Consider the following 26,480-nt stretch of genomic DNA (forward strand, 5'->3'; position numbering starts at 1 on the left):
CGCATCTTTGTTCTCCCATCTTGGCGCAGTCCCATTGATTTTACAAGAAGAAATGTGGTGGGCGGTGCGCTGGAATTTCCCACCGATCCGAGATTTCTGCAGCCATAAAGCCCAATCTGCCTGATCCGAAAAGTCTGCCGCAAACAGCAGCGATATGTGCAGATCTGCTACACGCCGAGCACGCTCATGTATCTGCTACACACCGAGCACGCTCATGTATCTGCTACACGCCGAGCACGCTCATGTATCTGCTACACGCCGAGCACGCTCATGTATCTGCTACACACCGAGCACACTCATGTATCTGCTACACGCCGAGCACGCTCATGTATCTGCTACACGCCGAGCACGCTCATGTATCTGCTGCACGCCGAGCACGCTCATGTATCTGCTACACACCGAGCACGCTCATGTATCTGCTACAACGCCGAGCACGCTCATGTATTTGCTACACGCCGAGCACGCTCATGTATCTGCTACACGCCGAGCACGCTCATGTATCTGCTACACGCCGAGCACGCTCATGTATCTGCTACACGCCGAGCACGCTCATGTATCTGCTACACGCCGAGCACGCTCATGTATCTGCTACACCGCGAGCACGCTCATGTATCTGCTACACGCCGAGCACGCTCATGTATCTGCTACACGCCGAGCACGCTCATGTATCTGCTACACGCCGAGCACGCTCATGTATCTGCTACACGCCGAGCACGCTCATGTATCTGCTACACGCCGAGCACGCTCATGTATCTGCTACACGCCGAGCATATCTGCTACACACCGAGCACTCTCATGTATCTGCTACACACCGAGCACGCTCATGTATCTGCTGCACGCGAGCACGCTCATGTATCTGCTACACGCCGAGCACGCTCATGTATCTGCTACACGCCGAGCACGCTCATGTATCTGCTACACGCCGAGCACGCTCATGTATCTGCTACACGCCGAGCACGCTCATGTATCTGCTACACGCCGAGCACGCTCATGTATCTGCTACAGCCCGAGCACGCTCATGTATCTGCTACACGCCGAGCACGCTCATGTATCTGCTACACGCCGAGCACGCTCATGTATCTGCTACACGCCGAGCACGCTCATGTATCTGCTACACGCCGAGCACGCTCATGTATCTGCTACACGCCGAGCACGCTCATGTATCTGCTACACGCCGAGCACGCTCATGTATCTGCTACACCGCCGAGCACGCTCAGTATCTGCTACACGCCGAGCACGCTCACGTATCTGCTACACGCCGAGCACGCTCACGTATCTGCTGCACACTGTGCAAGCTCATGTATCTGCTGCACACCGAGCACGCTCATGTATCTGCTACACGCCGAGCACGCTCATGTATCTGCTACACGCCGAGCACGCTCATGTATCTGCTACACGCCGAGCACGCTCATGTATCTGCTACACGCCGAGCACGCTCATGTATCTGCTACACACCGAGCACGCTCATGTATCTGCTACACACTGTGCAAGCTCATGTATCTGCTGCACACTGTGCAAGCTCATGTATCTGCTGCACACCGAGCACGCTCATGTATCTGCTACACGCCGAGCACGCTCATGTATCTGCTACACATTGTGCAAGCTCATGTATCTGCTACACGCCGAGCACGCTCATGTATCTGCTACACGCCGAGCACGCTCATGTATCTGCTACACGCCGAGCACGCTCATGTATCTGCTACACGCCGAGCACGCTCATGTATCTGCTACACGCCGAGCACGCTCATGTATCTGCTACACGCCGAGCACGCTCATGTATCTGCTACACACCGAGCACGCTCAGGTATCTGCTACACACTGTGCACGCTCACGTATCTGCTACACACCGAGCACGCTCACGTATCTGCTACACGCCGAGCACGCTCATGTATCTGCTACACGCCGAGCACGCTCCTGTATCTGCTACACACCGAGCACGCTCACGTATCTGGTACATGCCGTGCACGCTCACGTATCTGCTACACACCGAGCACGCTCACGTATCTGCTACACACCGAGCACGCTCACGTATCTGCTACACGCCGAGCACGCTCATGTATCTGCTACACGCCGAGCACGCTCCTGTATCTGCTACACGCCGAGCACGCTCCTGTATCTGCTACACGCCGAGCACGCTCATGTATCTGCTACACACCGAGCACGCTCATGTATCTGCTACACACCGAGCACGCTCATGTATCTGCTACACGCCGAGCACGGTCACGTATCTGCTACACACCGAGCACGCTCATGTATCTGCTACACACCGAGCACGCTCACGTATCTGCTACACGCCGAGCACGCTCATTTATTTGCTGCCTTTTTGCACTGATCTGGGGGACGGGGATCAGTTGCCGGCCTGGGGGTTTTTTTTGAGCTGGAGTGTATCAAAATGCATTTTATTGTCCCAAAAAGGATCATGTAAGAAATGCAGCATTAATCTCACTTGTACCGTTGTTAAATACAGCCAGCAGTGTAAAGCAGGGAGGGTTTGTCACAGTTTGATCATGTTTTTATATGAGCGGTTGTAGCGGCTGCAGCCAGTATAAGGGGCTACTGCTGCGTTATTTAGGGGATAACCTTCTGTTCCTTTCTCCATCCGCAGCAACACTGCGAGGCCCAGGAGCGGCTGAAGGCTCAGACCAAGGAGCTGAAGGACGCGCACCAGCAGAGGAAGTTCGCCCTGCACGAGTTCTCCGAGCTCAACGACGAGATGGCGAGCCTGCGCTCCCAGAAGCAGAAGCTTTCCCGCCAGCTCCGCGACAAGGAGGAGGAACTGGAGGCCGTTATGCAAAAGCTGGACTCCACGCGGCAGGAGCTGCGCAAATCTGAGAAGGCCAGAAAAGAGGTGACGGGGCTCGGGGGGGGCAGGTGGTGGTCCTGGTGAGAGAGGGGGTCTCGACAGGCGAACAGCTTTTGCTTATACATTGCCCCTCTTAATTTTTCAGCTGGAAGCCCAACTTGAAGGCGCCAGCGCCGAGGCCTCGAAGGAGCGCAAATTGCGGGAACACAGCGACAACTTTTCCAAGCAACTGGAGAGTGAACTGGAGGCTCTGAAGGTAGCGGATCAGTTGTCAGTTGATTGCCCCCTGGATAGTGAGACTAGTGGGGGTCCCGGCACCCCCCACTGATCATCAGCAACAATACACGGAGCTGAAACGCCATGTAGTGGCCGTGCTTTACCAACCTACAGCTCAATCACATTCACTGCAACCACCACACAGCGCACGGAGCCGGTCAGTCCCGCCACTGTACAAGGTGCACATCCGACCCCATGGACCTGTAAACAGCTGGTGCCGAGCGATGGACCCCACTGATCTGATAATATAGGGGGGGCTATCCATATCGGAGGACACGCAGGGTTTTCACATTTTTTACACTGGGTTCTCTTGTGTTCAGTTGAAGCAGGGAGGTCGCACCCCGGGGGCGACACTGGAGCACCAGCAGGAGCTGTCCAAAGTCAGGTCCGAGCTGGAGAAGAAGATCCTGTACTACGAGGAGGAGTTACTGCGGCGGGAGACGTCCCACTCCTTAGAATTAAAGAACATACGGAAGGGGATCCACGACTCCGAGAGCCAGCAGCTCGCCCTGCAGAAGGAGATCCTCATGTTGAGGGATAAGCTGGAGAAAGCCAAGCGGGAGAGGTGAGACTGACGAGATGGGGGGTGCACGCCGTGGGGGGAGCAGCGCTGATGGCAGTGTGCTCACAGATAACTGCCAGGACACAGACAATCGGTGGGGATCACCACTCCTCCTGGCCGTCATCTGCGCCGCTCTCCTCCTGGCCGTCATCTGCGCCGCTCTCCTCCTGGCCGTCATCTGCGCCGCTCCCCTCCTGGCCGTCATCTGCGCCGCTCCCCTCCTGGCCGTCATCTGCGCCGCTCTCCTCCTGGCCGTCATCTGTGCCGCTCTCCTCCTGGCCGTCATCTGTGCCGCTCTCCTCCTGGCTGTCATCTGCGCCGCTCCCCTCCTGGCCGTCATCTGCGCCGCTCCCCTCCTGGCCGTCATCTGCGCCGCTCCCCTCCTGGCCGTCATCTGCGCCGCTCCCCTCCTGGCCGTCATCTGCGCCGCTCTCCTGTATTAATGGGGGCCGCAGTTACATGTTTCTAAGCGAGCCCTGGTGGGCCAGTGATACGTGGCTTTTCTAATACGGCTTAGTTTGGTCCTTTGCATCATCAGTCGTCTTATTCTTCTTCGCTTTCCAGGCAAACGGAGATGGAGGAAGCCGTAGGAACGGTGAAGGAAAAGTACGAACGAGAGCGAAGCCTCCTACTGGAGGAGAACAAGAAGCTTTCCACCGAGACCGAGAGGGTAAGATAAACCCACACGCAGATGAAAGGGTTAACCCACGTTCAAAAGACCCATTACACCCAAGCTGTGTAATACCTCATATCCCCTGTGGTGGCGCTGCGGAGACATTGAGCTCTTGCTACTGGCTTCCACTCCAGATGTAATGCTTTTTGCACAGGGTCCCTTATATCGGGGCTAACCCCCAATTGCTCACCCCATTTCTTGCTCTCGTTTTTCCAGCTGTGCTCCTTTGTGGATAAACTAACGGCACAAAACAGACAAATGGAGGATGAGCTGCAAGATCTGACGACCAAGAAGGAGTCTGTGGCTCACTGGGAGGCTCAGATCTCCGAGATCATCCAGTGGTACGTGACCCGGGCGAGGAAGCGTCGCCTCCCGGAAGTAGCTAACTTCTCCAAGTAGCTAATACTCGGATGTAACGCTCATGTGACATGTGGCGGTTTTATTATCCCGCCCAGCGTTTGTTCACCCTGTATCTACTTTAACCTCTTGTTTCCCAGGGTGAGTGATGAGAAGGACGCACGCGGGTACCTGCAGGCGTTGGCCTCTAAGATGACGGAAGAGCTGGAGACGCTGCGGAGCTCCAGTTTGGGGTCTAGAACACTGGTGAGTACTGGGAGAGAAGCGTCGCCGGTGGACGTGCGGCTGCTTTTCCTTTTAGAAATATGTTGTGCCTGAGATTTAAAGGGGTACACCTATATTACAACACGATGGCCGAGCACTAGGATGGGTCGTCTGTTTCTGATCAGTAGGAGTCTGACCTCTCGGACCCCCACCAATCATGAAAAGGAAGGGGCCACAGCCGCAATGTGATGCCATGGGAGCATGGATTGTTCACAGCAGCACAGAGTATTTCAAGAGATGAGTGGGAGCAGTGGCCAGTCCAGTCATGATGAAGATTGTATGGAGGCAGGTGAAGGTTATAGAGTGGAAGCAAGCAGCTCCCCAGCAGCGCAGAGTATTTCAGGAGAGAATTGGGGCTTATGCTACTGGATGTGGATGCGGTGGTGTCAAGTATATGGTCAGTGACTGAGTGAGGACTCCAGCAGCGCAGAGTATTTCAGGAGACGTGTGAGCTTGTGTTCCTGTATAAAGATTAGAGTGCCACAGCAGCACATGTGATTTCCCCCATATAAAGATCTGAGTGCCACAGCAGCACATGTGATTTCCCCTGTATAAAGATCCGAGTGCCACAGCAGCACGTGATTTCCCCGTATAAAGATCCGAGTGCCACAGCAGCACATGTGATTCCCCTGTATAAAGATCCGAGTGCCACAGCAGCACATGTGATTCCCCTGTATAAAGATCCGAGTGCCACAGCAGCACATGTGATTCCCCTGTATAAAGATCCGAGTGCCACAGCAGCACATGTGATTCCCCCGTATAAAGATCCGAGTGCCACAGCAGCACATGTGATTTCCCCCATATAAAGATCTGAGTGCCACAGCAGCACATGTGATTTCCCCTGTATAAAGATCCGAGTGCCACAGCAGCACGTGATTTCCCCGTATAAAGATCCGAGTGCCACAGCAGCACATGTGATTCCCCTGTATAAAGATCCGAGTGCCACAGCAGCACATGTGATTCCCCTGTATAAAGATCCGAGTGCCACAGCAGCACATGTGATTCCCCTGTATAAAGATCCGAGTGCCACAGCAGCACATGTGATTCCCCTGTATAAAGATCCGAGTGCCACAGCAGCACATGTGATTCCCCCGTATAAAGATCCGAGTGCCACAGCAGCACATGTGATTTCCCCCATATAAAGATCTGAGTGCCACAGCAGCACATGTGATTTCCCCTGTATAAAGATCCGAGTGCCACAGCAGCACGTGATTTCCCCGTATAAAGATCCGAGTGCCACAGCAGCACATGTGATTCCCCTGTATAAAGATCCGAGTGCCACAGCAGCACATGTGATTCCCCCGTATAAAGATCCGAGTGCCACAGCAGCACGTGATTCACCCGTATAAAGATCCGAGTGCCACAGCAGCACGTGATTCACCCGTATAAAGATCCGAGTGCCACAGCAGCACATGTGATTCCCCCGTATAAAGATCCGAGTACCACAGCAGCACATGTGATTCCCCATATAAAGATCCGAGTGCCACAGCAGCACATGTGATTCCCCCATATAAAGATCCGAGTGCCACAGCAGCACATGTGATTTCCCTGTATAAAGATCAGAGTGCCACAGCAGCACATGTGATTTCCCCCATATAAAGATCCGAGTGCCACAGCAGCACGTGATTCCCCCATATAAAGATCCGAGTGCCACAGCAGCACATGTGATTTCCCCATATAAAGATCCGAGTGCCACAGCAGCACATGTGATTCCCCCAATATAAAGATCCGAGTGCCACAGAAGCACATGTGATTCCCCCAATATAAAGATCCGAGTGTCACAGCAGCACATGTGATTCCCCCTTATAAAGATCAGAGTGCCACAGCAGCACGTGTGATTCCCCCATATAAAGATCCGAGTGCCACAGCAGCACGTGTGATTCCCCCATATAAAGATCCGAGTGCCACAGCAGCACATGTGATTCCCCCGTATAAAGATCCGAGTGTCACAGCAGCACATGTGATTCCCCCATATAAAGATCCGAGTGCCACAGCAGCACATGTGATTCCCCCGTATAAAGATCCGAGTGCCACAGCAGCACATGTGATTTCAGGAAATCAGATTAGTTCTGTTGGGGGGGATGGAAATGTAGTGAATAGCGGGGGTGGGGCAGGGTCCCCAGCAGCACAGAGTGTTTCAGCAGACAGACATCACGTAAGACGTAGTGTCCGTTACTTCCCGTTAACCCCTTGTGTTCTGATTGTTGCTGTAGCCTGAGATGTCGTACCCGCAGGGCCTGGCGCCGTACAGTGCAGACAGGCTGGTGAGTGCCGGGGTCGCCCCTCCTGTGGTGTACGATGGTGGTGGGATTCTTCTCCGGAGCAGCGCTCCCTGCATGCCTCATTACTCCTGTATCTGTAGCCAAGAAAAGAAACTTTCTTCGGCGCTCCATTGGGAGACCCAGACGATTGGGTGTATAGCACTGCCTCCGGAGGCCACACAAAGCACTACACTAAAAAGTGCAAGGCCCCTCCCCTTCTGGCTATACACCCCCAGTGGGATCACTGGCTCACCAGTTTTCTGCTTTGTGCGAAGGAGGTCAGACATCCACGCATAGCTCCACTGTTTAGTCAGCAGCAGCTGCTGACTATGTCGGATGGAAGAAAAGAGGGCCCATATAGGGCCCCCAGCATGCTCCCTTCTCACCCCACTTGCGGTTTGTAAGGTTGAGGTACCCATTGCGGGTACGGAGGCTGGAGCCCACATGCTGCTTTCCTTCCCCATCCCCCTGAGGGGCTCTGTGGAAGTGGGATCTTACCGGCCCCCAGACCCTGAGGCCGAGCTCCATCCACAGACCCAGAGACCCTGCTGGAGGAGCTGAGTACAGTCAGGGACAAGGCCCTGCAACGTTCAGGTACTCTGTGTCCCCGCACAGACAGGCCACGCACACTCCAGGCTTGCTGGGTGTGCTAGTGCGCCGGGGGCACTAGCGCTGCGCGCTCGGGTTAGAGTCACTGCAGCTTAGCTGAGTGATTTTATGTCTTGGGAACTACCGCGCCGGCCGCTCCGGGAGCGGCGGCGCGGCTGGGACTTGTAGTGCGCCGGGGACTCGCGCTGCCCGCGCTTTTACGGCGGCAGCGCTCATAAATCTAGTCCCCGGCTTTTGCGGCCTAGCTCTGCTTCGTTCCCGCCCCCACCCTGTCAATCAGGGAAAGGGAGAGACGCTGTTCTATAGTCAGCGCCGAGGGCTGGAGTCTTATTTACATACTCCAGCCCTCTCACTGGGCACAGTGGGGACGCAAGTTTCCCGCTCTTGGTCTCAACACGCCCAGGGCCCGCCCCTCTCCACAGGACGCCGGCAGCCATTCCTGCATGCAGTCTGGCTGGAGAACGGACACAGGCTCTGGGGGACTCAGACAAGGGACTCTGGCGACCACACACCCGCGTTTATGCGGGCGGTAAGCTGCACATAAGTGCTGGCCCCACTAGTGCCACAGTGTTATTTGGTGCATTTTTTCTCTGTACCATATATATTTATATTGCACTGTACGGTCGCTTCTTGGCTTATACCCTACATTGCTCTGAGGAGACAACAACATGTCATCCGCAAAACGCAAGGGTGCCAAGGCACAGGCGGTATGCACTGCTTGTGCCGCATGTGGGGCTAATCTACCGGCAGGTTCCAATGACCCCCATTGTGTGCAATGTTCAATCCCTGTGCCACTTCGGCAGCCAGAGTCTATGGTAGTAGTGGCCCAGGCAGAGACGCCTGTGATCCCTGCCCCGGTGACGGGGACAGAATTTGCAGTTTTTGCTGATAAGATGTCTGTGACTATGACAAAAATCCTGGAAACCTTGCAGTCCAGGCCAGTTTCTCAGACCATGGACACTGCTGTGTCTATGCTCCCCGGTCCCCCTCAGTTGGAGCTAATCCGTACTTCAAGGGGGTCCCAGGCATCACAGGCTGAAGACTCTGACTCGGATGACAGTCCCAGGCAGCCTAAGCGAGCTCGCTGGGAAAGACCCTCGCCGTCATCACACTGGTCAGGGTCTCAGCGAGACGAGGCTCTGTATGAGGAGACAGAGGTGGGTGATCAGGAATCTAATCCTGACACCGCTCTCAATCTAGATACCCCTGATGGTGACGCTATGGTAAATGACCTTATAGCGGCCATCAATAGACTGTTGGATATTTCTCCCCCAGCCCCTTCAGCAGAGGAGGCAGCTGCACAGCAGGAGAAGTTCCATTTCCGGTATCCTAAGCGTAAACTGAGTACTTTTCTGGACCACGCTGACTTCAGAGAATCAGTCCAGAAACACCATGCTTACCCAGACAAGCGTTTCTCCAAACGTCTTAAGGATACACGTTATCCCTTTCCCCCTGACGTGGTCAAACTCTGGACCCAGTGTCCAAAGGTGGACCCCCCAATCTACAGGCTTGCGGCTAGGTCCTTAGTTGCAGTGGAAGATGGGGCTTCACTTAAAGATGCCAATGACAGACAGATGGACCTTTGGTTAAAGTCTGTCTATGAAGCTATCGGCGCGTCGTTTGCTCCAGCATTCGCGGCCGTGTGGGCACTCCAAGCTATTTCAGCTGGCCTGGCACAGGTGGACTCTATCATACGTCCAGCAGTGCCGCGAGTAGCGTCCCTAACCTCGCAAATGTCTGCGTTTGCGACTTACGCTATCAACGCTGTCCTGGACTCTACGAGCCGTACCTCAATGGCGTCTGCCAACTCGGTGGTTTTGCGCAGAGCCTTGTGGTTAAAGGAATGGAAAGCAGATTCTGCTTCCAAGAAATGTTTAACCAGCTTGCCACTATCTGGAGACAGACTGTTTGGTGAGCAATTGGCTGAGATCATTAAACAGTCCAAGGGTAAGGACTCCTCCTTACCCCAGCCCAGATCGAGCAAACCTCAACAAAGGAGGTGGCAGTCGAGGTTTCGGTCCTTTCGAGGCTCCAGCAAGACCCAATTCTCCTCGTCCAAAGGGACTCAGAAGGAGCAAAGGAGCTCAGATTCCTGGCGGGCTCATTCACGCCCCAAGAAAGCAACCGGAGGAACCGCTTCCAAGGCGGCTGCCTCATGACTTTCGGCCTCATCCCTCCGCATCCTCGGTCGGTGGCAGGCTCTCCCGCTTTTGCGACATTTGGCTGCCACAGGTCAAAGACCGGTGGGTAGCAGACATTTTGTCTCACGGGTACAGGATAGAATTCAGTTCTCATCCTCCGCCTCGGTTCTTCAGAACCTCCCCACATCCCGACCGAGCAAATGCCCTTCTGCAGGCGGTGTGCTCACTAAGAGCAGAAGGAGTGGTGATCCCTGTTCCTCTGCAGGAACAAGGACAAGGTTTTTACTCCAATCTCTTCGTGGTTCCAAAAAAGGACGGCTCGTTCCGTCCTGTTCTGGACCTAAAGCTGCTCAACAAGCATGTGAACGCCAGGCGGTTCCGGATGGAATCCCTCCGCTCCGTCATTGCCTCAATGTCTCAAGGAGATTTCCTTGCATCAATAGACATCAAGGATGCTTATCTCCACGTGCCGATTGCTACAGAGCACCAACGTTTTTTACGTTTCGTGATAGGAGACGACCATCTCCAGTTCGTAGCTCTGCCATTTGGTCTGGCGACAGCCCCACGGGTTTTCACCAAGGTCATGGCGGCAGTGGTAGCAGTCCTGCATTCTCAGGGACATTCGGTGATTCCTTACTTAGACGATCTACTTGTCAAAGCACCCTCTCAAGAGGCATGCCAACACAGCCTGAATGTTGCGCTGGAGACTCTCCAGACTTTCGGGTGGATCATCAACTTTTCAAAGTCAAACCTGGCACCGACTCAATCACTAACGTATCTTGGCATGGAGTTTCATACTCTCTCAGCGATAGTGAAGCTTCCGCTGGACAAGCAGCGGTCACTACAGACAGGGGTGCAGTCTCTCCTTCAGGGTCAGTCGCACCCCTTAAGGCGCCTCATGCACTTCCTAGGGAAGATGGTGGCAGCAATGGAGGCAGTCCCGTTCGCGCAGTTTCATCTGCGCCCACTTCAATGGGACATTCTCCGCCAATGGGACGGGAAGACAACTTCCCTAGACAGGACAGTCTCCCTGTCTCAGATGACCAAGGACTCTCTGCAATGGTGGCTTCTTCCCACCTCATTATCACAGGGAAGATCATTCCTGCCCCCATCCTGGGCAGTGGTCACGACAGACGCGAGCCTGTCAGGGTGGGGAGCAGTTTTTCTCCACCACAGGGCTCAAGGGACGTGGACTCAGCAGGAGTCCACCCTTCAGATCAATGTTCTGGAAATCAGGGCAGTGTATCTTGCCCTATTAGCCTTCCAGCAGTGGCTGGAAGGAAAGCAGATCCGAATTCAGTCGGACAACTCCACAGCGGTGGCATACATCAACCACCAAGGAGGGACACGCAGTCGGCAAGCCTTCCAGGAAGTCAGGCGGATTCTGATGTGGGTGGAGGAAAGAGCATCCACCATATCCGCAGTTCACATCCCGGGCGTAGAAAACTGGGAAGCAGACTTCCTCAGTCGCCAGGGCATGGACGCAGGGGAATGGTCCCTTCACCCGGACGTGTTTCAAGAAATCTGCCGCCGCTGGGGGGTGCCGGACATCGACCTAATGGCGTCTCGGCACAACAACAAGGTCCCGACCTTCATAGCGCGGTCTCGCGATCACAGAGCTCTGGCGGCAGACGCCTTAGTGCAAGATTGGTCGCAGTTCCGGCTCCCTTATGTGTTTCCACCTCTGGCACTCTTGCCCAGAGTGTTACGCAAGATCAGATCCGATTGCGGCCGCGTCATACTCGTCGCCCCAGACTGGCCGAGGAGGTCGTGGTACCCGGATCTGTGGCATCTCACGGTCGGCCAACCGTGGGCACTACCAGACCGACCAGACTTACTGTCCCAAGGGCCGTTTTTCCATCGGAATTCTGCGGCCCTGAACCTGACTGTGTGGCCATTGAGTCCTGGATCCTAGCGTCTTCAGGATTATCCCAAGGGGTCGTTGCCACCATGAGACAGGCTAGGAAGCCCACGTCTGCTAAGATCTACCACAGAACGTGGAAGATATTCTTATCCTGGTGCTCTGCACAAGGAGTATCCCCCTGGCCATTCGCGTTACCTGTCTTTCTTTCCTTCCTGCAATCTGGGTTGGAAAAGGGCTTGTCGCTCGGCTCCCTTAAAGGGCAAGTCTCGGCACTATCCGTGTTTTTTCAGAAGCGTCTAGCGCGACTTTCTAAGGTGCGCACGTTCCTGCAGGGGGTGTGTCATATTGTACCTCCGTACAGGAGGCCGTTAGATCCGTGGGATCTAAACAAGGTCCTTGTTGCTCTCCAGAAGCCGCCTTTCGAGCCCCTGAGGGATGTGTCACTTTCTCGACTCTCACAGAAAGTGGCATTTCTGGTAGCGGTCACGTCTCTTCGGAGAGTGTCTGAACTAGCAGCGCTGTCATGCAAAGCTCCTTTCCTGGTGTTCCACCAGGACAAGGTAGTGCTGCGCCCCATTCAGGAGTTTCTCCCTAAGGTGGTATCCTCTTTTCATCTTAATCAGGATATCTCTTTGCCTTCCTTTTATCCGCATGCAGTTCATCGGTATGAAAAGGATCTACATTTGTTGGATCTGGTGAGAGCATTCAGAATCTACATTTCCCGCACGGCGCCCCTGCGCCGCTCGTATGCACTCTTTGTCCTTGTCGCTGGTAAGCGCAAAGGGTCGCAGGCTTCAAAAGCCACCCTGGCTCGATGGATCAAAGAACCAATTCTTGAAGCCTACCGTTCTGCTGGGCTTCCGGTTCCATCAGGGCTGAAGGCCCATTCTACCAGAGCCGTGGGTGCGTCCTGGGCATTACGACACCAGGCTACGGCTCAACAGGTGTGCCAGGCAGCTACCTGGTCGAGTCTGCACACTTTCACCAAACCTTATCAGGTGCATACCTATGCTTCGGCGGACGCCAGCCTAGGTAGAAGAGTCCTGCAGGCGGCAGTTGCTTCCCCGTAGGGGAGGGCTGTCTTGCAGCTCTAACATGAGGTATTTCTTTACCCACCCAGGGACAGCTTTTGGACGTCCCAATCGTCTGGGTCTCCCAATGGAGCGCCGAAGAAGAAGGGAATTTTGTTACTTACCGTAAATTCCTTTTCTTCTAGCTCCTATTGGGAGACCCAGCACCCGCCCTGTTGTCCTTCGGGATTTTTGGTTGTTTTTCGGGTACACATGTTGTTCATGTTGAACGGTTTGCAGTTCTCCGACGTTACTTCGGAGTGAATTTGTTTAAACCAGTTATTGGCTTTCCTCCTTCTTGCTTTTGCACTAAAACTGGTGAGCCAGTGATCCCACTGGGGGTGTATAGCCAGAAGGGGAGGGGCCTTGCACTTTTTAGTGTAGTGCTTTGTGTGGCCTCCGGAGGCAGTGCTATACACCCAATCGTCTGGGTCTCCCAATAGGAGCTAGAAGAAAAGGAATTTACGGTAAGTAACAAAATTCCCTTCTTTTGATTACTGTGATCGATTTGAGATTCTGGAGAGGAACCTGAGCGTTAATGGCGCTGACTCCCGGACCCCGATCTTCTTCTCCAAGGATCGTTTCCTATCATTCCTGGTGTTGGGCTTGACCTAAATCGGTGGCTGGTGGTGTCCTAATGCTGATCCCTTTCCATAAATCTGCTGCCGGACCTCTCTGGTGCCGCTAATTGGGGGGGGGGAGGGGTTTATCCAGATCTTAAGGCTTCATCTGCAATGGCAGCAGCTGGGAGTTGTAGTCCTCCAAAGGACCCCTCAAATGTGAATACCTGGATGGTGGCGTTCATCGGCCTCCCGTTCCTTGCAGGATCCGCTCTGGAAGGTGCGGCGCAGCCAGAAGCTGGACATGTCGGCGCGGCTGGAGCTGCAGTCGGCCCTGGACGCCGAGCTCCGCGCCAAACAGATGGTGATGGAGGAGCTGCGGAAAGCCAAGGACTCCAACATCTCCTTCGAAAAGTGAGGAAGGGGTTAATATTATGTGCGGGATAAGCGTGGGGATGGATGGCAACCGCTTATCTGAATGCCGACTGTTACCGCAGCTCATTGGGTCACCCAGCTTGCTGACAGTTTCCATTCTATTTTTTATTAATACTCATATATATATTTTTTTTCTTCTTAGTAAATTAAAAGAGGCCGATGCTAAAAACAAGGAGCTCCTGGAAGAAATGCAGAGTCTGAAGAAGAAGCTGGAGGAGAAGATGCGAGATGACGGCGGTCAGTGCTTCCCCTGCCCGGAGGAGCTGCAGGAGGGACGCCGGCTTTCCTGGCCCTAATCTTCCATCTTTCTTTATATGCAGGTCTTAAACTTCCCGACTTCCAGGAATCAATCTTCGAATACTTCAACACCTCGCCCCTGCCCCACGACCTGCGGGTGAGTGCCCGGCTCCCTCCAAATCCTCAACACCCGTGAGTACTGTCAGTGAATGGGAGTACTCTTGTTTTCATGCTGCACAGCTGCAGTGTGTTACATTGTGTAAGCGCTGTGATCATCGCTGCAATGTATCAGCGCAGGTGAATGCAGAGGAGCTCTGTGCACTGGATGCAACTGTAACAAAACATCAGCTGTGAGAAGAAAACAGACGGCTCCCATTCACTGACAGCAAGCAGATCTGTAAACAGCAAAGGGCCCGATTCATCATCCGCGGTTCTGCATTTTTTTTCTTTGGCTAGTTTTTTTTAGGTTGTTTTTAGCCAGTTTGTGCCAAATTCGCCGTTAATATTCGGCTTCCTTTAACCTCTTCACGACCAGGCTGTTTTATTTTCCATTTTCTTTTTTTTTTATTATTATTTATTTATTTTTTTTTTCCTTGTATTGAGTAGTGAAAACATTTTTAGGTAAATTTGTAAGAAAAAGTTTGCTTTTTTTTTTTTTTTTCACCATTTTCCGAGAGCCGCAACGTTTTTAATTTGTCGCCGAAAGGAGCTGGAACAACACCTCCTCCCCCCTCTCCGCTGGCGCGTGATAAATGCCGTCAGATTGAAAGCGGCATGTAACAGGTTAACAGCTGCAGGCGCCTCTCCGATCGGGCTCAAAGGCAAAAATAAACAGCTCTTTATTTTCGGAATATTCATGGGCTGCGTTTGCCATTTTGGTAAATGCGGTGCCTGCAAAAGTGAACAAATGGCGCAAGATAAAAGATGACAAATATCGCAGATGACAAATCGGGCCCAAAGCTTTTGTGAGCCGTGGTCCCGTGTGTGCGGGGGGTACTGATGTGCTGTCCCTCGTAGGCTCCAGTATCTACCTCCTCCACCTCCTCTCTGCTAGCCTACTGGGAAGACGTAAGTCCGATCACCGCCATGATCCCGCGTCACCGCCCGCCATTATGACCTTTAACCTTTGTTTACACCAAAAGCATCTTCACTAATTCCTAGACCCCTATAATTTAGCCCCCCCCGGTGCCCGCTCCCCTCGGCGCCGTGTGTAGCTCATGTAATATTTGTTTAACCCTTCATTGCTTATGGCGCCAACTTGCAGAAGGCGATGAGTACTTTAGCAGATTTTCCCTTTTCCTAAGATCCAATTTGCTGAGTTTTAACCAATTTATTATTTAACCCAGCGGCGACCGGCAGCTGCTTATTTCTTGACTGCAGTCATTTAAAGGGCCAGTCCTGTCTTGCAAAGTGATGGCCAATTTCTTTATGAACAATGGGAGTCCAATGTGATGATCCTTAACGCTTTCTGGACTGGATGAATTCTTTTTAAAAAAATGTTTTAACTTAAAAAATAAATAAATATATATATTTATATATATATCAATAAATTATATATTTTTTATATAATATATATTATATAAAAAATATATAATTTATTGAATTATTTATATTTTATTAATATTAAATTATTTTTTTTCTAGCTCTATTTATTCCATGACGGCTTACAAGTGAAAGGGGGTATACGTACAACATTCATTCACAATTCAAAACAGACTGGTACAGGAGGAGAGAGGATTATTATTTTTTTCCAGCAGCATTCCTGTTTGATGCCTTGTTTGCTGCAGGGTATCATATAAGTATATTTTTCAGGGCAAGCCAGTAGTTATTCCTGTGTTTTGGGGGTTTTTTTTGGGAGGTTTATAAAATGATTTTGATTTGCTTTTTACTTCCAAAGATGCAATATATTTTTTATTTTTAAACATGTTTTTATTAATTCAGCACCACTCCCCATTTAAATGCTGCTGTCTCTGATTGATAGCGGCATCTAAGTGGTTAATCAGGAGCGACCGTTGCAGGTGGGTGTCAGCTGTAGAACCGCCTCCATCTGTCAGGTTCGGTGCCCCCTCCGCTCCTGAGCCCGCTCCATACATCCAGATGTAAAACATATTCCGTCCAGGAACTTTTTTTTTTTTTTTCACTTTTTCATTTTATAGAAGCAAAAGCAGAGCTCACAAAAATAATCTGTTCGCTGGGTCTGATGGCGGCCGTCGCTGGGTCTGATGGGGGCCGTCGCTGGGTCTGATGGGGGCCGTCGCTGGGTCTGATGGGGGCCGTCGCTGGGTCTGATGGGGGCCGTCGCTGGGTCTGATGGGGGCCGTCGCTGGGTCTGATGGGGGCCGTCGCTGGGTCTGATGGGGGCCGTCGCTGGGTCTGATGGGGGCCGTCGCTGGGTCTGATGGGGGCCGTCGCTGGGTCTGATGGCGGCCGTCGCTGGGTCTGATGGCGGCCGTCGCTGGGTCTGATGGCGGCCGTCGCTGGGTCTGATGGCGGCCGTCGCTGGGTCTGATGGCGGCCGTCGCTGGGTCTGATGGCGGCCGTCGCTGGGTCTGATCGCGTCCTTCGCTGGGTCTGGTCGCGGCCGTCGCTGGGTCTGGTCGCGGCCGTCGCTGGGTCTGATCGCGGCCGTCGCTGGGTCTGATCGCGGCCGTCGCTGGGCCGCGCAGATTGTGCCCCCACTGTCCGAGTAACAGGAGTTGTGTTTTCTCCCACAGTCCAGTATGATCAGCGAGCCGGAGATCAGCGCCCCCAAACCGGACGTCTCCCCGTCACTTCTCGCTCCTTCTAGCCGCGAGCAGCAGCCGGAGGTGAGGAGCCGCGCCGCTGGTCTCTGCAGTGTACTGTGTCTGTTGTTTGTTGTGTGTATACACCGCACTCATGTGTGATATGTATATATAACTGTGTCTTTCATTACAGGAGGTGATCAGGTCTCAGCCTCGGACGCCGCCCGCCCCGTCCCCAACATTTACCCCGTTGTCTAGTTCTGCTCCAAAGGTGCGTACTGCAGAAGGAGGGAATATCGCCTCCTGTCTGCTAAATGGCCGAAATGAACACCCATAATGCACTGCAATCAGCTGCATTGCATCCTGGGAGACATGCTATATCTGACAGAATGTGCACATTTAACGTCTGCTTTCCCTCCTGGCCGTCCTCCCGCCACAGGCCATTCAGTATTACATTGTGTGTTGTCCTGGTGTCGTTCCGGGCGCACGCTCGTCCTGGTGTCGTTCCGGGCACACGCTCGTCCTGGTGTCGTTCCGGGCGCACGCTCGTCCTGGTGTCGTTCCCGGCGCACGCTCGTCCTGGTGTTGCTCTGGAAACACGCTCGTCCTGGTGTCGTTCCTGGCGCACGCTCGTCCTGGTGTCGTTCCTGGCGCACGCTCGTCCTGGTGTCGTTCCGGAAACACGCTCGTCCTGGTGTCGTTCCGGGCGCACGCTCGTCCTGGTGTCGTTCCGGGCACACGCTCGTCCTGGTGTCGTTCCGGGCGCACGCTCGTCCTGGTGTCGTTCCGGTCGCACGCTCGTCCTGGTGTCGTTCCGGTCGCACGCTCGTCCTGGTGTCGTTCCGGTCGCACGCTCGTCCTGGTGTCGTTCCGGTCGCACGCTCGTCCTGGTGTCGTTCCGGTCGCACGCTCGTCCTGGTGTCGTTCCGGTCGCACGCTCGTCCTGGTGTCGTTCCGGGCGCACGCTCGTCCTGGTGTCGTTCCGGGCGCACGCTCGTCCTGGTGTCGTTCCGGTCGCACGCTCGTCCTGGTGTCGTATCGGTCGCACGCTCGTCCTGGTGTCGTTCCGGTCGCACGCTCGTCCTGGTGTCGTTCCGGTCGCACGCTCGTCCTGGTGTCGTTCCGGTCGCACGCTCGTCCTGGTGTCGTTCCGGGCACACTCTCGTCCTGGTGTCGTTCCCGGCGCTCGCTCGTCCTGGTGACGTTCCCGGCGCTCGCTCGTCCTGGTGTCGTTTTCGGCGCTCCCTCGTCCTGGTGTCGTTTTCGGCGCTCCCTCGTCCTGGTGTCGTTTTCGGCGCTCCCTCGTCCTGGTGTCGTTTTCGGCGCTCCCTCATCCTGGTGTCGTTTTCGGCGCTCCCTCGTCCTGGTGTCGTTTTCGGCGCTCCCTCGTCCTGGTGTTGTTTTCGGCGCTCCCTCGTCCTGGTGTCGTTTTCGGCGCTCCCTCGTCCTGGTGTCGTTCCCGGCGCTCGCTCATATCTGATAGTAAATCAGCTGATTGCACACTTCTTCCTCTGCTGACTCCATGTTCTCGCCCTCTGTCAGGGGAGCGATATAGTGTGGCAGGGGAGGGGTGCGCCTTCCTGCCCCTCTGTGTAGTCAGCACGGCCTCGGCCAGGATGTGATCTGTAAATGTGTCCGTCCGGCGGCCGCTCTTCCTCTGCTTCCCATCATTATTATATAACCTTGGCACTCATCAGTGTATGGCTGCATTCACACACATTGGTTTGCAGAAGATTTTGGGAGCCTAAGAGTGCTGTAAGTCTCTTTGCAAGCCTGGCCACGCCTCAGGTCTCGATGGGAGCCTGGGTCCGCAACGAATCCCTTGTAGAGCTTGGGCGTCTCGTGGGCCCCTGTGGGAGCGTGGGTCCTCTGCAGGTCTCTTTTGTGAGCTTGGGGCCTCCATGGGTCCCTTTGAGAGCCTGGGCCCGCCTCATGGGTCCCTTTGGGAGCCTGGGCCCGCCTCATGGGTCCCTTTGGGAGCCTGGGCCCGCCTCGTGGGTCCCTTTGGGAGCCTGGGCCCGCCTCGTGGGTCCCTTTTGGGAGCCTGGGCCCGCCTCGTGGGTCCCTTTGGGAGCCTGGGCCCGCCTCGTGGGTCCCTTTTGGGCCCGCCTCGTGGGTCCCTTTTGGGCCCGCCTCGTGGGTCCCTTTTGGGCCCGCCTCGTGGGTCCCTTTTGGGCCCGCCTCGTGGGTCCCTTTTGGGCCCGCCTCGTGGGTCCCTTTTGGGCCCGCCTCGTGGGTCCCTTTTGGGCCCGCCTCGTGGGTCCCTTTTGGGCCCGCCTCGTGGGTCCCTTTTGGGCCCGCCTCGTGGGTCCCTTTTGGGCCCGCCTCGTGGGTCCCTTTTGGGCCCGCCTCGTGGGTCCCTTTTGGGCCCGCCTCGTGGGTCCCTTTTGGGCCCGCCTCGTGGGTCCCTTTTGGGCCCGCCTCGTGGGTCCCTTTTGGGCCCGCCTCGTGGGTCCCTTTGAGCCCGGTGCACATATCTGAAGTCTTACTCAAAGGGGGAATGAGTGCTTGTTAGTGGCAGCTGGGGCTGGCACACTACGGTTTTGGCATCCTGCTTATCCAGAATGTATAGGATTGATTCCAGATTAACAGCGCGGTCCTCTGTGTCCTCAGCCCAAGGCTCACCAGCTCAGCGTGAAGTCCTTCTCCAGCCCCACTCAGTGCTCCCACTGCACGTCCATCATGGTGGGACTCGTACGCCAAGGCTTCTCCTGTGAAGGTGGGTAATTAATTATGCATCATCGCTCCACAATGAGACGCACATGGCTGCCTCTCTGCATATACAGCGCCCCTCTGTGCACAGGCCGTGTGCAGTATTGCAGCTTTGCCCTATTCACGTCAGTGGAGCTATGCCGCAGTATCCGGCACGGCCTGTGCCCGGGAGGGGCGCTGTTTCTGTAGATTTTCAGCCCCTCTCTATATGAGCAGTGTATATAGACCAGATCTGATGTGACATAATGTTGTGTTTTTCCCGGGCACAGTGTGTCCATTCGCGTGCCACGTGTCGTGTAAGGACCTCTCCCCACAAGTGTGCCCGATCCCGGCCGAGCAGTCGAAGCGTCCTCTGGGGGTGGACGTGCAGCGCGGCATTGGGACGGCCTACAAGGGCTACGTCCGGGTCAGTGTCACTTAAAGGAGCAGCGCACATTGTTTACTTCATCGCCCGTAAATTAACGTCCACTTTCTTGACAGATTCCGAAGCCGACGGGCGTGAAGAAAGGCTGGCAGCGGGCGTACGCCGTGGTGTGCGACTGCAAGCTGTTCCTGTATGACGTGCCGGAAGGGAAGTCTACTCAGCCGGGCGTGGTGGCGAGCCAAGTGGTGGACCTCAGGTGAGTGACCCGCGTTCATCTCCGGCTGATAACAGCGAGCAGCACGTTACACAGTAACTGAGCAAAAAGCAAGCGTGACAGTGCACAGACCAAAACTACAACCCCCAGCATGCCCTGACAGCACGGAGTTGTAGTTGCGGCTGCCGGGGCATGCTGGGAACTGTAGTTTTGTAACAGCCGGAGAGTTGCAGGTTGTAAAGCACTCACATAGACCATAGGGGTGTACAATAAATGTATATATATTAACCCCTCGCTGATCTTCAGGCTCCTTATTCTTTTCTTTCCCTTCATCAGAGACGAGGAGTTTTCCGTGAGTTCGGTTTTGGCATCGGATGTGATTCACGCCACCCGCAAGGACATTCCCTGCATATTTAGGGTAGGTGTCACCCGGACCGTCTCCCGATAACACGTGCGTGGAGAATCGGGCTCCTTTAAGTACATTAGTTCTGCTGTTCGCTGGCAAGAAGGTTCAGGCCGGGCGCAGCCTGGACTTGTAGAGGTATTAGGGGGGTGTTTGATATTAGGGGGTGGGGGTCTTAATGGGGAAATCCTTCTGTTACATGTAAAGGAAAAGGAGGTGTTCAACATCAAAGGGGAACGGATCAGGCAGGCGATAGTGATGGCTTGTTATTAGGACCGGTGCCATCAGATGTCACCAGGTCATATGCCGCAGCCATTCATCACATTCACTTCTATTGGAGCCGAGCTGCAGTACCGAGAACAGCCACTACATAGAGTAGGGAGCTGCCATCGTGGCTCCTGATCGCCCCCACCGACCTGATATCAGTGACCTCCTAATATCTCTGCCCAGGGTCACTCATTTTTAAAGCATTCTCCATTGTGATGTTTGTCAGCTACTTGTCAGGTCTATTGGAAGCCGGGCAGGTATTATGCACCCGTCCAGGGCAGGCGGCAGACAAACGCCATCAGAGGTGCTCAATAAACCTTTAATATCCAGCTCACCCCTGAGCAACATTTTTTGCTTTTTTTAATTTCTGTGCGTAGACTTAAAGTGCAGTGATAAAAAGTGAACTTCCTGTAGCCTCCACTAGAGGGAGCTCACACAGTATGCAGAATGTGGCTTGTGGAGAGCTCCCTCTGGTGGAGGCTTGTGGGGAGGTCCCTCTGGTGGTGGCTTGTGGGGAGCTCCCTCTGGTGGCTGGTGGGGAGCGCCCTCTGGTGGTGGCTGGTGGGGAGCACCCTCTGGTGGTGGCTGGTGGGGAGCGCCCTCTGGTGGTGGCTGGTGGGGAGCGCCCTCTGGTGTTGGCTGGTGGGGAGCTCCCTCTGGTGTTGGCTGGTGGGGAGCTCCCTCTGGTGGTGGCTGGTGGGGAGCTCCCTCTGGTGGTGGCTGGTGGGGAGCTCCCTCTGGTGGTGGCTGGTGGGGAACGCCCTCTGGTGGTGGCTGGTGGGGAGCTCCCTCTGGTGGTGGCTGGTGGGGAGCTCCCTCTTGTGGGGAGCGCCCTCTGGTGGTGGCTGGTGGGGAGCTCCCTCTGGTGGTGGCTGGTGGGAAGCGCCCTCTGGTGGTGGCTGGTGGGGAGCGCCCTCTGGTGGTGGCTGGTGGGGAGCTCCCTCTGGTGGTGGCTGGTGGGGAGCGCCCTCTGGTGGTGGCTTGTGGGGAGCTCCCTCTGGTGGTGGCTGGTGGGGAGCTCCCTCTTGTGGGGAGCTCCCTCTGGTGGTGGCTGGTGGGGAGCTCCCTCTTGTGGGGAGCTCCCTCTGGTGGTGGCTGGTGGGGAGCTCCCTCTGGTGGTGGCTGGTGGGGAGCTCCCTCTGGTGGTGGCTGGTGGGGAGCTCCCTCTGGTGGTGGCTGGTGGGGAGCTCCCTCTGGTGGTGGCTGGTGGGGAGCTCCCTCTGGTGGTGGCTGGTGGGGAGCGCCCTCTGGTGGTGGCTGGTGGGGAGCGCCCTCTGGTGGTGGCTGGTGGGGAGCTCCCTCTGGTGGTGGCTGGTGGGGAGCTCCCTCTGGTGGTGGCTGGTGGGGAGCTCCCTCTGGTGGTGGCTGGTGGGGAGCTCCCTCTGGTGGTGGCTGGTGGGGAGCTCCCTCTGGTGGTGGCTGGTGGGGAGCTCCCTCTGGTGGTGGCTGGTGGGGAGCTCCCTCTGGTGGTGGCTGGTGGGGAGCTCCCTCTGGTGGTGGCTGGTGGGGAGCTCCCTCTGGTGGTGGCTGGTGGGGAGCTCCCTCTGGTGGTGGCTGCTGGGGAGCTCCCTCTGGTGGTGGCTGCTGGGGAGCTCCCTCTGGTGGTGGCTGGTGGGGAGCGCCCTCTGGTGGTGGCTGGTGGGGAGCTCCCTCTGGTGGTGGCTGGTGGGGAGCTCCCTCTGGTGGTGGCTGGTGGGGAGCTCCCTCTGGTGGTGGCTGGTGGGGAGCTCCCTCTGGTGGTGGCTGGTGGGGAGCTGCCCTCTGGTGGTGGCTGGTGGGGAGCTCCCTCTGGTGGTGGCTGGTGGGGAGCTCCCTCTGGTGGTGGCTGGTGGGGAGCTCCCTCTGGTGGTGGCTGGTGGGGAGCTCCCTCTGGTGGTGGCTGGTGGGGAGCTCCCTCTGGTGGTGGCTGGTGGGGAGCTCCCTCTGGTGGTGGCTGGTGGGGAGCTCCCTCTGGTGGTGGCTGGTGGGGAGCTCCCTCTGGTGGTGGCTGGTGGGGAGCTCCCTCTGGTGGTGGCTGGTGGGGAGCTTCCTCTGGTGGTGGCTGGTGGGGAGCGCCCTCTGGTGGTGGCTGTTGGGGAGCGCCCTCTGGTGGTGGCTGGTGGGGAGCTGCCCTCTGGTGGTGGCTGGTGGGGAGCTGCCCTCTGGTGGTGGCTGGTGGGGAGCTGCCCTCTGGTGGCTGGTGGGGAGCTCCCTCTGGTGGTGGCTGGTGGGGAGCTGCCCTCTGGTGGTGGCTGGTGGGGAGCTGCCCTCTGGTGGTGGCTGGTGGGGAGCTGCCCTCTGGTGGTGGCTGGTGGGGAGCGCCCTCTGGTGGTGGCTGCTGGGGAGCTCCCTCTGGTGGTGGCTGCTGGGGAGCTCCCTCTGGTGGCTGGTGGGGAGCGCCCTCTGGTGGTGGCTGGTGGGGAGCGCCCTCTGGTGGTGGCTGGTGGGGAGCTCCCTCTGGTGGTGGCTGGTGGGGAGCTCCCTCTGGTGGTGGCTGGTGGGGAGCTCCCTCTGGTGGTGGCTGGTGGGGAGCTCCCTCTGGTGGTGGCTGGTGGGGAGCTCCCTCTGGTGGTGGCTGGTGGGGAGCTCCCTCTGGTGGTGGCTGGTGGGGAGCTCCCTCTGGTGGTGGCTGGTGGGGAGCTTCCTGTGGTTGAGAGCTCCCTCTGGTGGTGGCTGGTGGGGAGCTCCCTCTGGTGGTGGCTGCTGGGGAGCTCCCTCTGGTGGTGGCTGGTGGGGAGCTCCCTCTGGTGGTGGCTGGTGGGGAGCTCCTTCTGGTGGTGGCTGGTTGGGAGCTCCCTCTGGTGGTGGCTGTTGGGGAGCTCCCTCTGGTGGTGGCTGGTGGGGAGCTCCTTCTGGTGGTGGCTGGTGGGGAGCTCCTTCTGGTGGTGGCTGGTGGGGAGCTCCTTCTGGTGGTGGCTGGTGGGGAGCGCCCTCTGGTGGTGGCTGTTGGGGAGCGCCCTCTGGTGGTGGCTGGTGGGGAGCTGCCCTCTGGTGGTGGCTGGTGGGGAGCTGCCCTCTGGTGGTGGCTGGTGGGGAGCTGCCCTCTGGTGGCTGGTGGGGAGCTCCCTCTGGTGGTGGCTGGTGGGGAGCTGCCCTCTGGTGGTGGCTGGTGGGGAGCTGCCCTCTGGTGGTGGCTGGTGGGGAGCTGCCCTCTGGTGGTGGCTGGTGGGGAGCGCCCTCTGGTGGTGGCTGCTGGGGAGCTCCCTCTGGTGGTGGCTGCTGGGGAGCTCCCTCTGGTGGCTGGTGGGGAGCGCCCTCTGGTGGTGGCTGGTGGGGAGCGCCCTCTGGTGGTGGCTGGTGGGGAGCTCCCTCTGGTGGTGGCTGGTGGGGAGCTCCCTCTGGTGGTGGCTGGTGGGGAGCTCCCTCTGGTGGTGGCTGGTGGGGAGCTCCCTCTGGTGGTGGCTGGTGGGGAGCTCCCTCTGGTGGTGGCTGGTGGGGAGCTCCCTCTGGTGGTGGCTGGTGGGGAGCTCCCTCTGGTGGTGGCTGGTGGGGAGCTTCCTGTGGTTGAGAGCTCCCTCTGGTGGTGGCTGGTGGGGAGCTCCCTCTGGTGGTGGCTGGTGGGGAGCTCCCTCTGGTGGTGGCTGGTGGGGAGCTCCTTCTGGTGGTGGCTGGTTGGGAGCTCCCTCTGGTGGTGGCTGTTGGGGAGCTCCCTCTGGTGGTGGCTGGTGGGGAGCTCCTTCTGGTGGTGGCTGGTGGGGAGCTCCTTCTGGTGGTGGCTGGTGGGGAGCTCCTTCTGGTGGTGGCTGGTGGGGAGCACCCTCTGGTGGTGGCTGGTGGGGAGCTCCTTCTGGTGGTGGCTGGTGGGGAGCTCCTTCTGGTGGTGGCTGGTGGGGAGCACCCTCTGGTGGTGGCTGGTGGGGAGCTGCCCTCTGGTGGTGGCTGGTGAGGAGCTCCCTCTGGTGGTGGCTGTTGGGGAGCACCCTCTGGTGGTGGCTGGTGGGGAGCTGCCCTCTGGTGGTGGCTGGTGAGGAGCTCCCTCTGGTGGTGGCTGTTGGGGAGCGCCCTCTGGTGGTGGCTGGTGAGGAGCTCCCTCTGGTGGTGGCTGTTGGGGAGCGCCCTCTGGTGGTGGCTGGTGGGGAGCTCCCTCTGGTGGTGGCTGGTGGGGAGCTCCCTCTGGTGGTGGCTGGTGGGGAGCTCCCTCTGGTGGTGGCTGGTGGGGAGCTCCCTCTGGTGGTGGCTGGTGGGGAGCTCCCTCTGGTGGTGGCTGGTGGGGAGCTTCCTGTGGTTGAGAGCTCCCTCTGGTGGTGGCTGGTGGGGAGCTCCCTCTGGTGGTGGCTGGTGGGGAGCTCCTTCTGGTGGTGGCTGGTTGGGAGCTCCCTCTGGTGGTGGCTGTTGGGGAGCTCCCTCTGGTGGTGGCTGGTGGGGAGCTCCTTCTGGTGGTGGCTGGTGGGGAGCTCCTTCTGGTGGTGGCTGGTGGGGAGCTCCTTCTGGTGGTGGCTGGTGGGGAGCACCCTCTGGTGGTGGCTGGTGGGGAGCTCCTTCTGGTGGTGGCTGGTGGGGAGCTCCTTCTGGTGGTGGCTGGTGGGGAGCACCCTCTGGTGGTGGCTGGTGGGGAGCTGCCCTCTGGTGGTGGCTGGTGAGGAGCTCCCTCTGGTGGTGGCTGTTGGGGAGCACCCTCTGGTGGTGGCTGGTGGGGAGCTGCCCTCTGGTGGTGGCTGGTGAGGAGCTCCCTCTGGTGGTGGCTGTTGGGGAGCGCCCTCTGGTGGTGGCTGGTGGGGAGCTCCCTCTGGTGGTGGCTGGTGGGGAGCTCCCTCTGGTGGTGGCTGGTGGGGAGCTCCCTCTGGTGGTGGCTGGTGGGGAGCTCCCTCTGGTGGTGGCTGGTGGGGAGCTCCCTCTGGTGGTGGCTGGTGGGGAGCTCCCTCTGGTGGTGGCTGGTGGGGAGCGCCCTCTTGTGGGGAGCTCCCTCTGGTGGTGGCTGGTGGGGAGCTGCCCTCTGGTGGTGGCTGGTGGGGAGCTCCCTCTGGTGGTGGCTGGTGGGGAGCTCCCTCTGGTGGTGGCTGATGGGGAGCTCCCTCTGGTGGTGGCTGGTGGGGAGCTCCCTCTGGTGGTGGCTGGTGGGGAGCTCCCTCTGGTGGTGGCTGGTGGGGAGCTCCCTCTGGTGGTGGCTGGTGGGGAGCTCCCTCTGGTGGTGGCTGGTGGGGAGCTCCCTCTGGTGGTGGCTGGTGGGGAGCTCCCTCTGGTGGTGGCTGGTGGGGAGCTCCCTCTGGTGGTGGCTGGTGGGGAGCTCCCTCTGGTGGTGGCTGGTGGGGAGCTCCCTCTGGTGGTGGCTGGTGGGGAGCTCCCTCTGGTGGTGGCTGCTGGGGAGCTCCCTCTGGTGGTGGCTGCTGGGGAGCTCCCTCTGGTGGTGGCTGCTGGGGAGCTCCCTCTGGTGGTGGCTGGTGGGGAGCGCCCTCTGGTGGTGGCTGGTGGGGAGCTCCCTCTGGTGGTGGCTGGTGGGGAGCTTCCTCTGGTGGTGGCTGTTGGGGAGCGCCCTCTGGTGGTGGCTGTTGGGGAGCGCCCTCTGGTGGTGGCTGGTGGGGAGCTGCCCTCTGGTGGTGGCTGGTGGGGAGCTGCCCTCTGGTGGCTGGTGGGGAGCTCCCTCTGGTGGTGGCTGGTGGGGAGCTCCCTCTGGTGGTGGCTGGTGGGGAGCTGCCCTCTGGTGGTGGCTGGTGGGGAGCTGCCCTCTGGTGGTGGCTGGTGGGGAGCGCCCTCTGGTGGTGGCTGCTG

At 57.4% G+C, this 26,480-nt stretch overlaps 1 protein-coding gene across 1 annotated transcript in view; it reads left to right on the top strand.

Moving 5' to 3' along the window:
• The window catches only part of CDC42BPB (CDC42 binding protein kinase beta), a 72,165-nt gene that overhangs the window by 31,146 nt on the left and 14,539 nt on the right, over positions 1 to 26,480 (top strand). Inside the window, 16 exon segments of the mRNA XM_075329688.1 lie at positions 134 to 1,776; positions 2,606 to 2,848; positions 2,949 to 3,059; positions 3,400 to 3,644; positions 4,206 to 4,311; positions 4,531 to 4,655; positions 4,812 to 4,917; positions 13,706 to 13,854; positions 14,018 to 14,112; positions 14,196 to 14,269; positions 16,827 to 16,919; positions 17,029 to 17,106; positions 19,449 to 19,554; positions 19,817 to 19,953; positions 20,028 to 20,167; positions 20,462 to 20,543. Of these exon segments, the coding sequence (XP_075185803.1) occupies positions 134 to 1,776; positions 2,606 to 2,848; positions 2,949 to 3,059; positions 3,400 to 3,644; positions 4,206 to 4,311; positions 4,531 to 4,655; positions 4,812 to 4,917; positions 13,706 to 13,854; positions 14,018 to 14,112; positions 14,196 to 14,269; positions 16,827 to 16,919; positions 17,029 to 17,106; positions 19,449 to 19,554; positions 19,817 to 19,953; positions 20,028 to 20,167; positions 20,462 to 20,543 (3,533 nt within the window).

The sequence above is a fragment of the Anomaloglossus baeobatrachus genome, chromosome 12 (genome assembly GCF_048569485.1).
Source record: "Anomaloglossus baeobatrachus isolate aAnoBae1 chromosome 12, aAnoBae1.hap1, whole genome shotgun sequence".
Lineage (NCBI taxonomy): Eukaryota > Metazoa > Chordata > Amphibia > Anura > Aromobatidae > Anomaloglossus > Anomaloglossus baeobatrachus.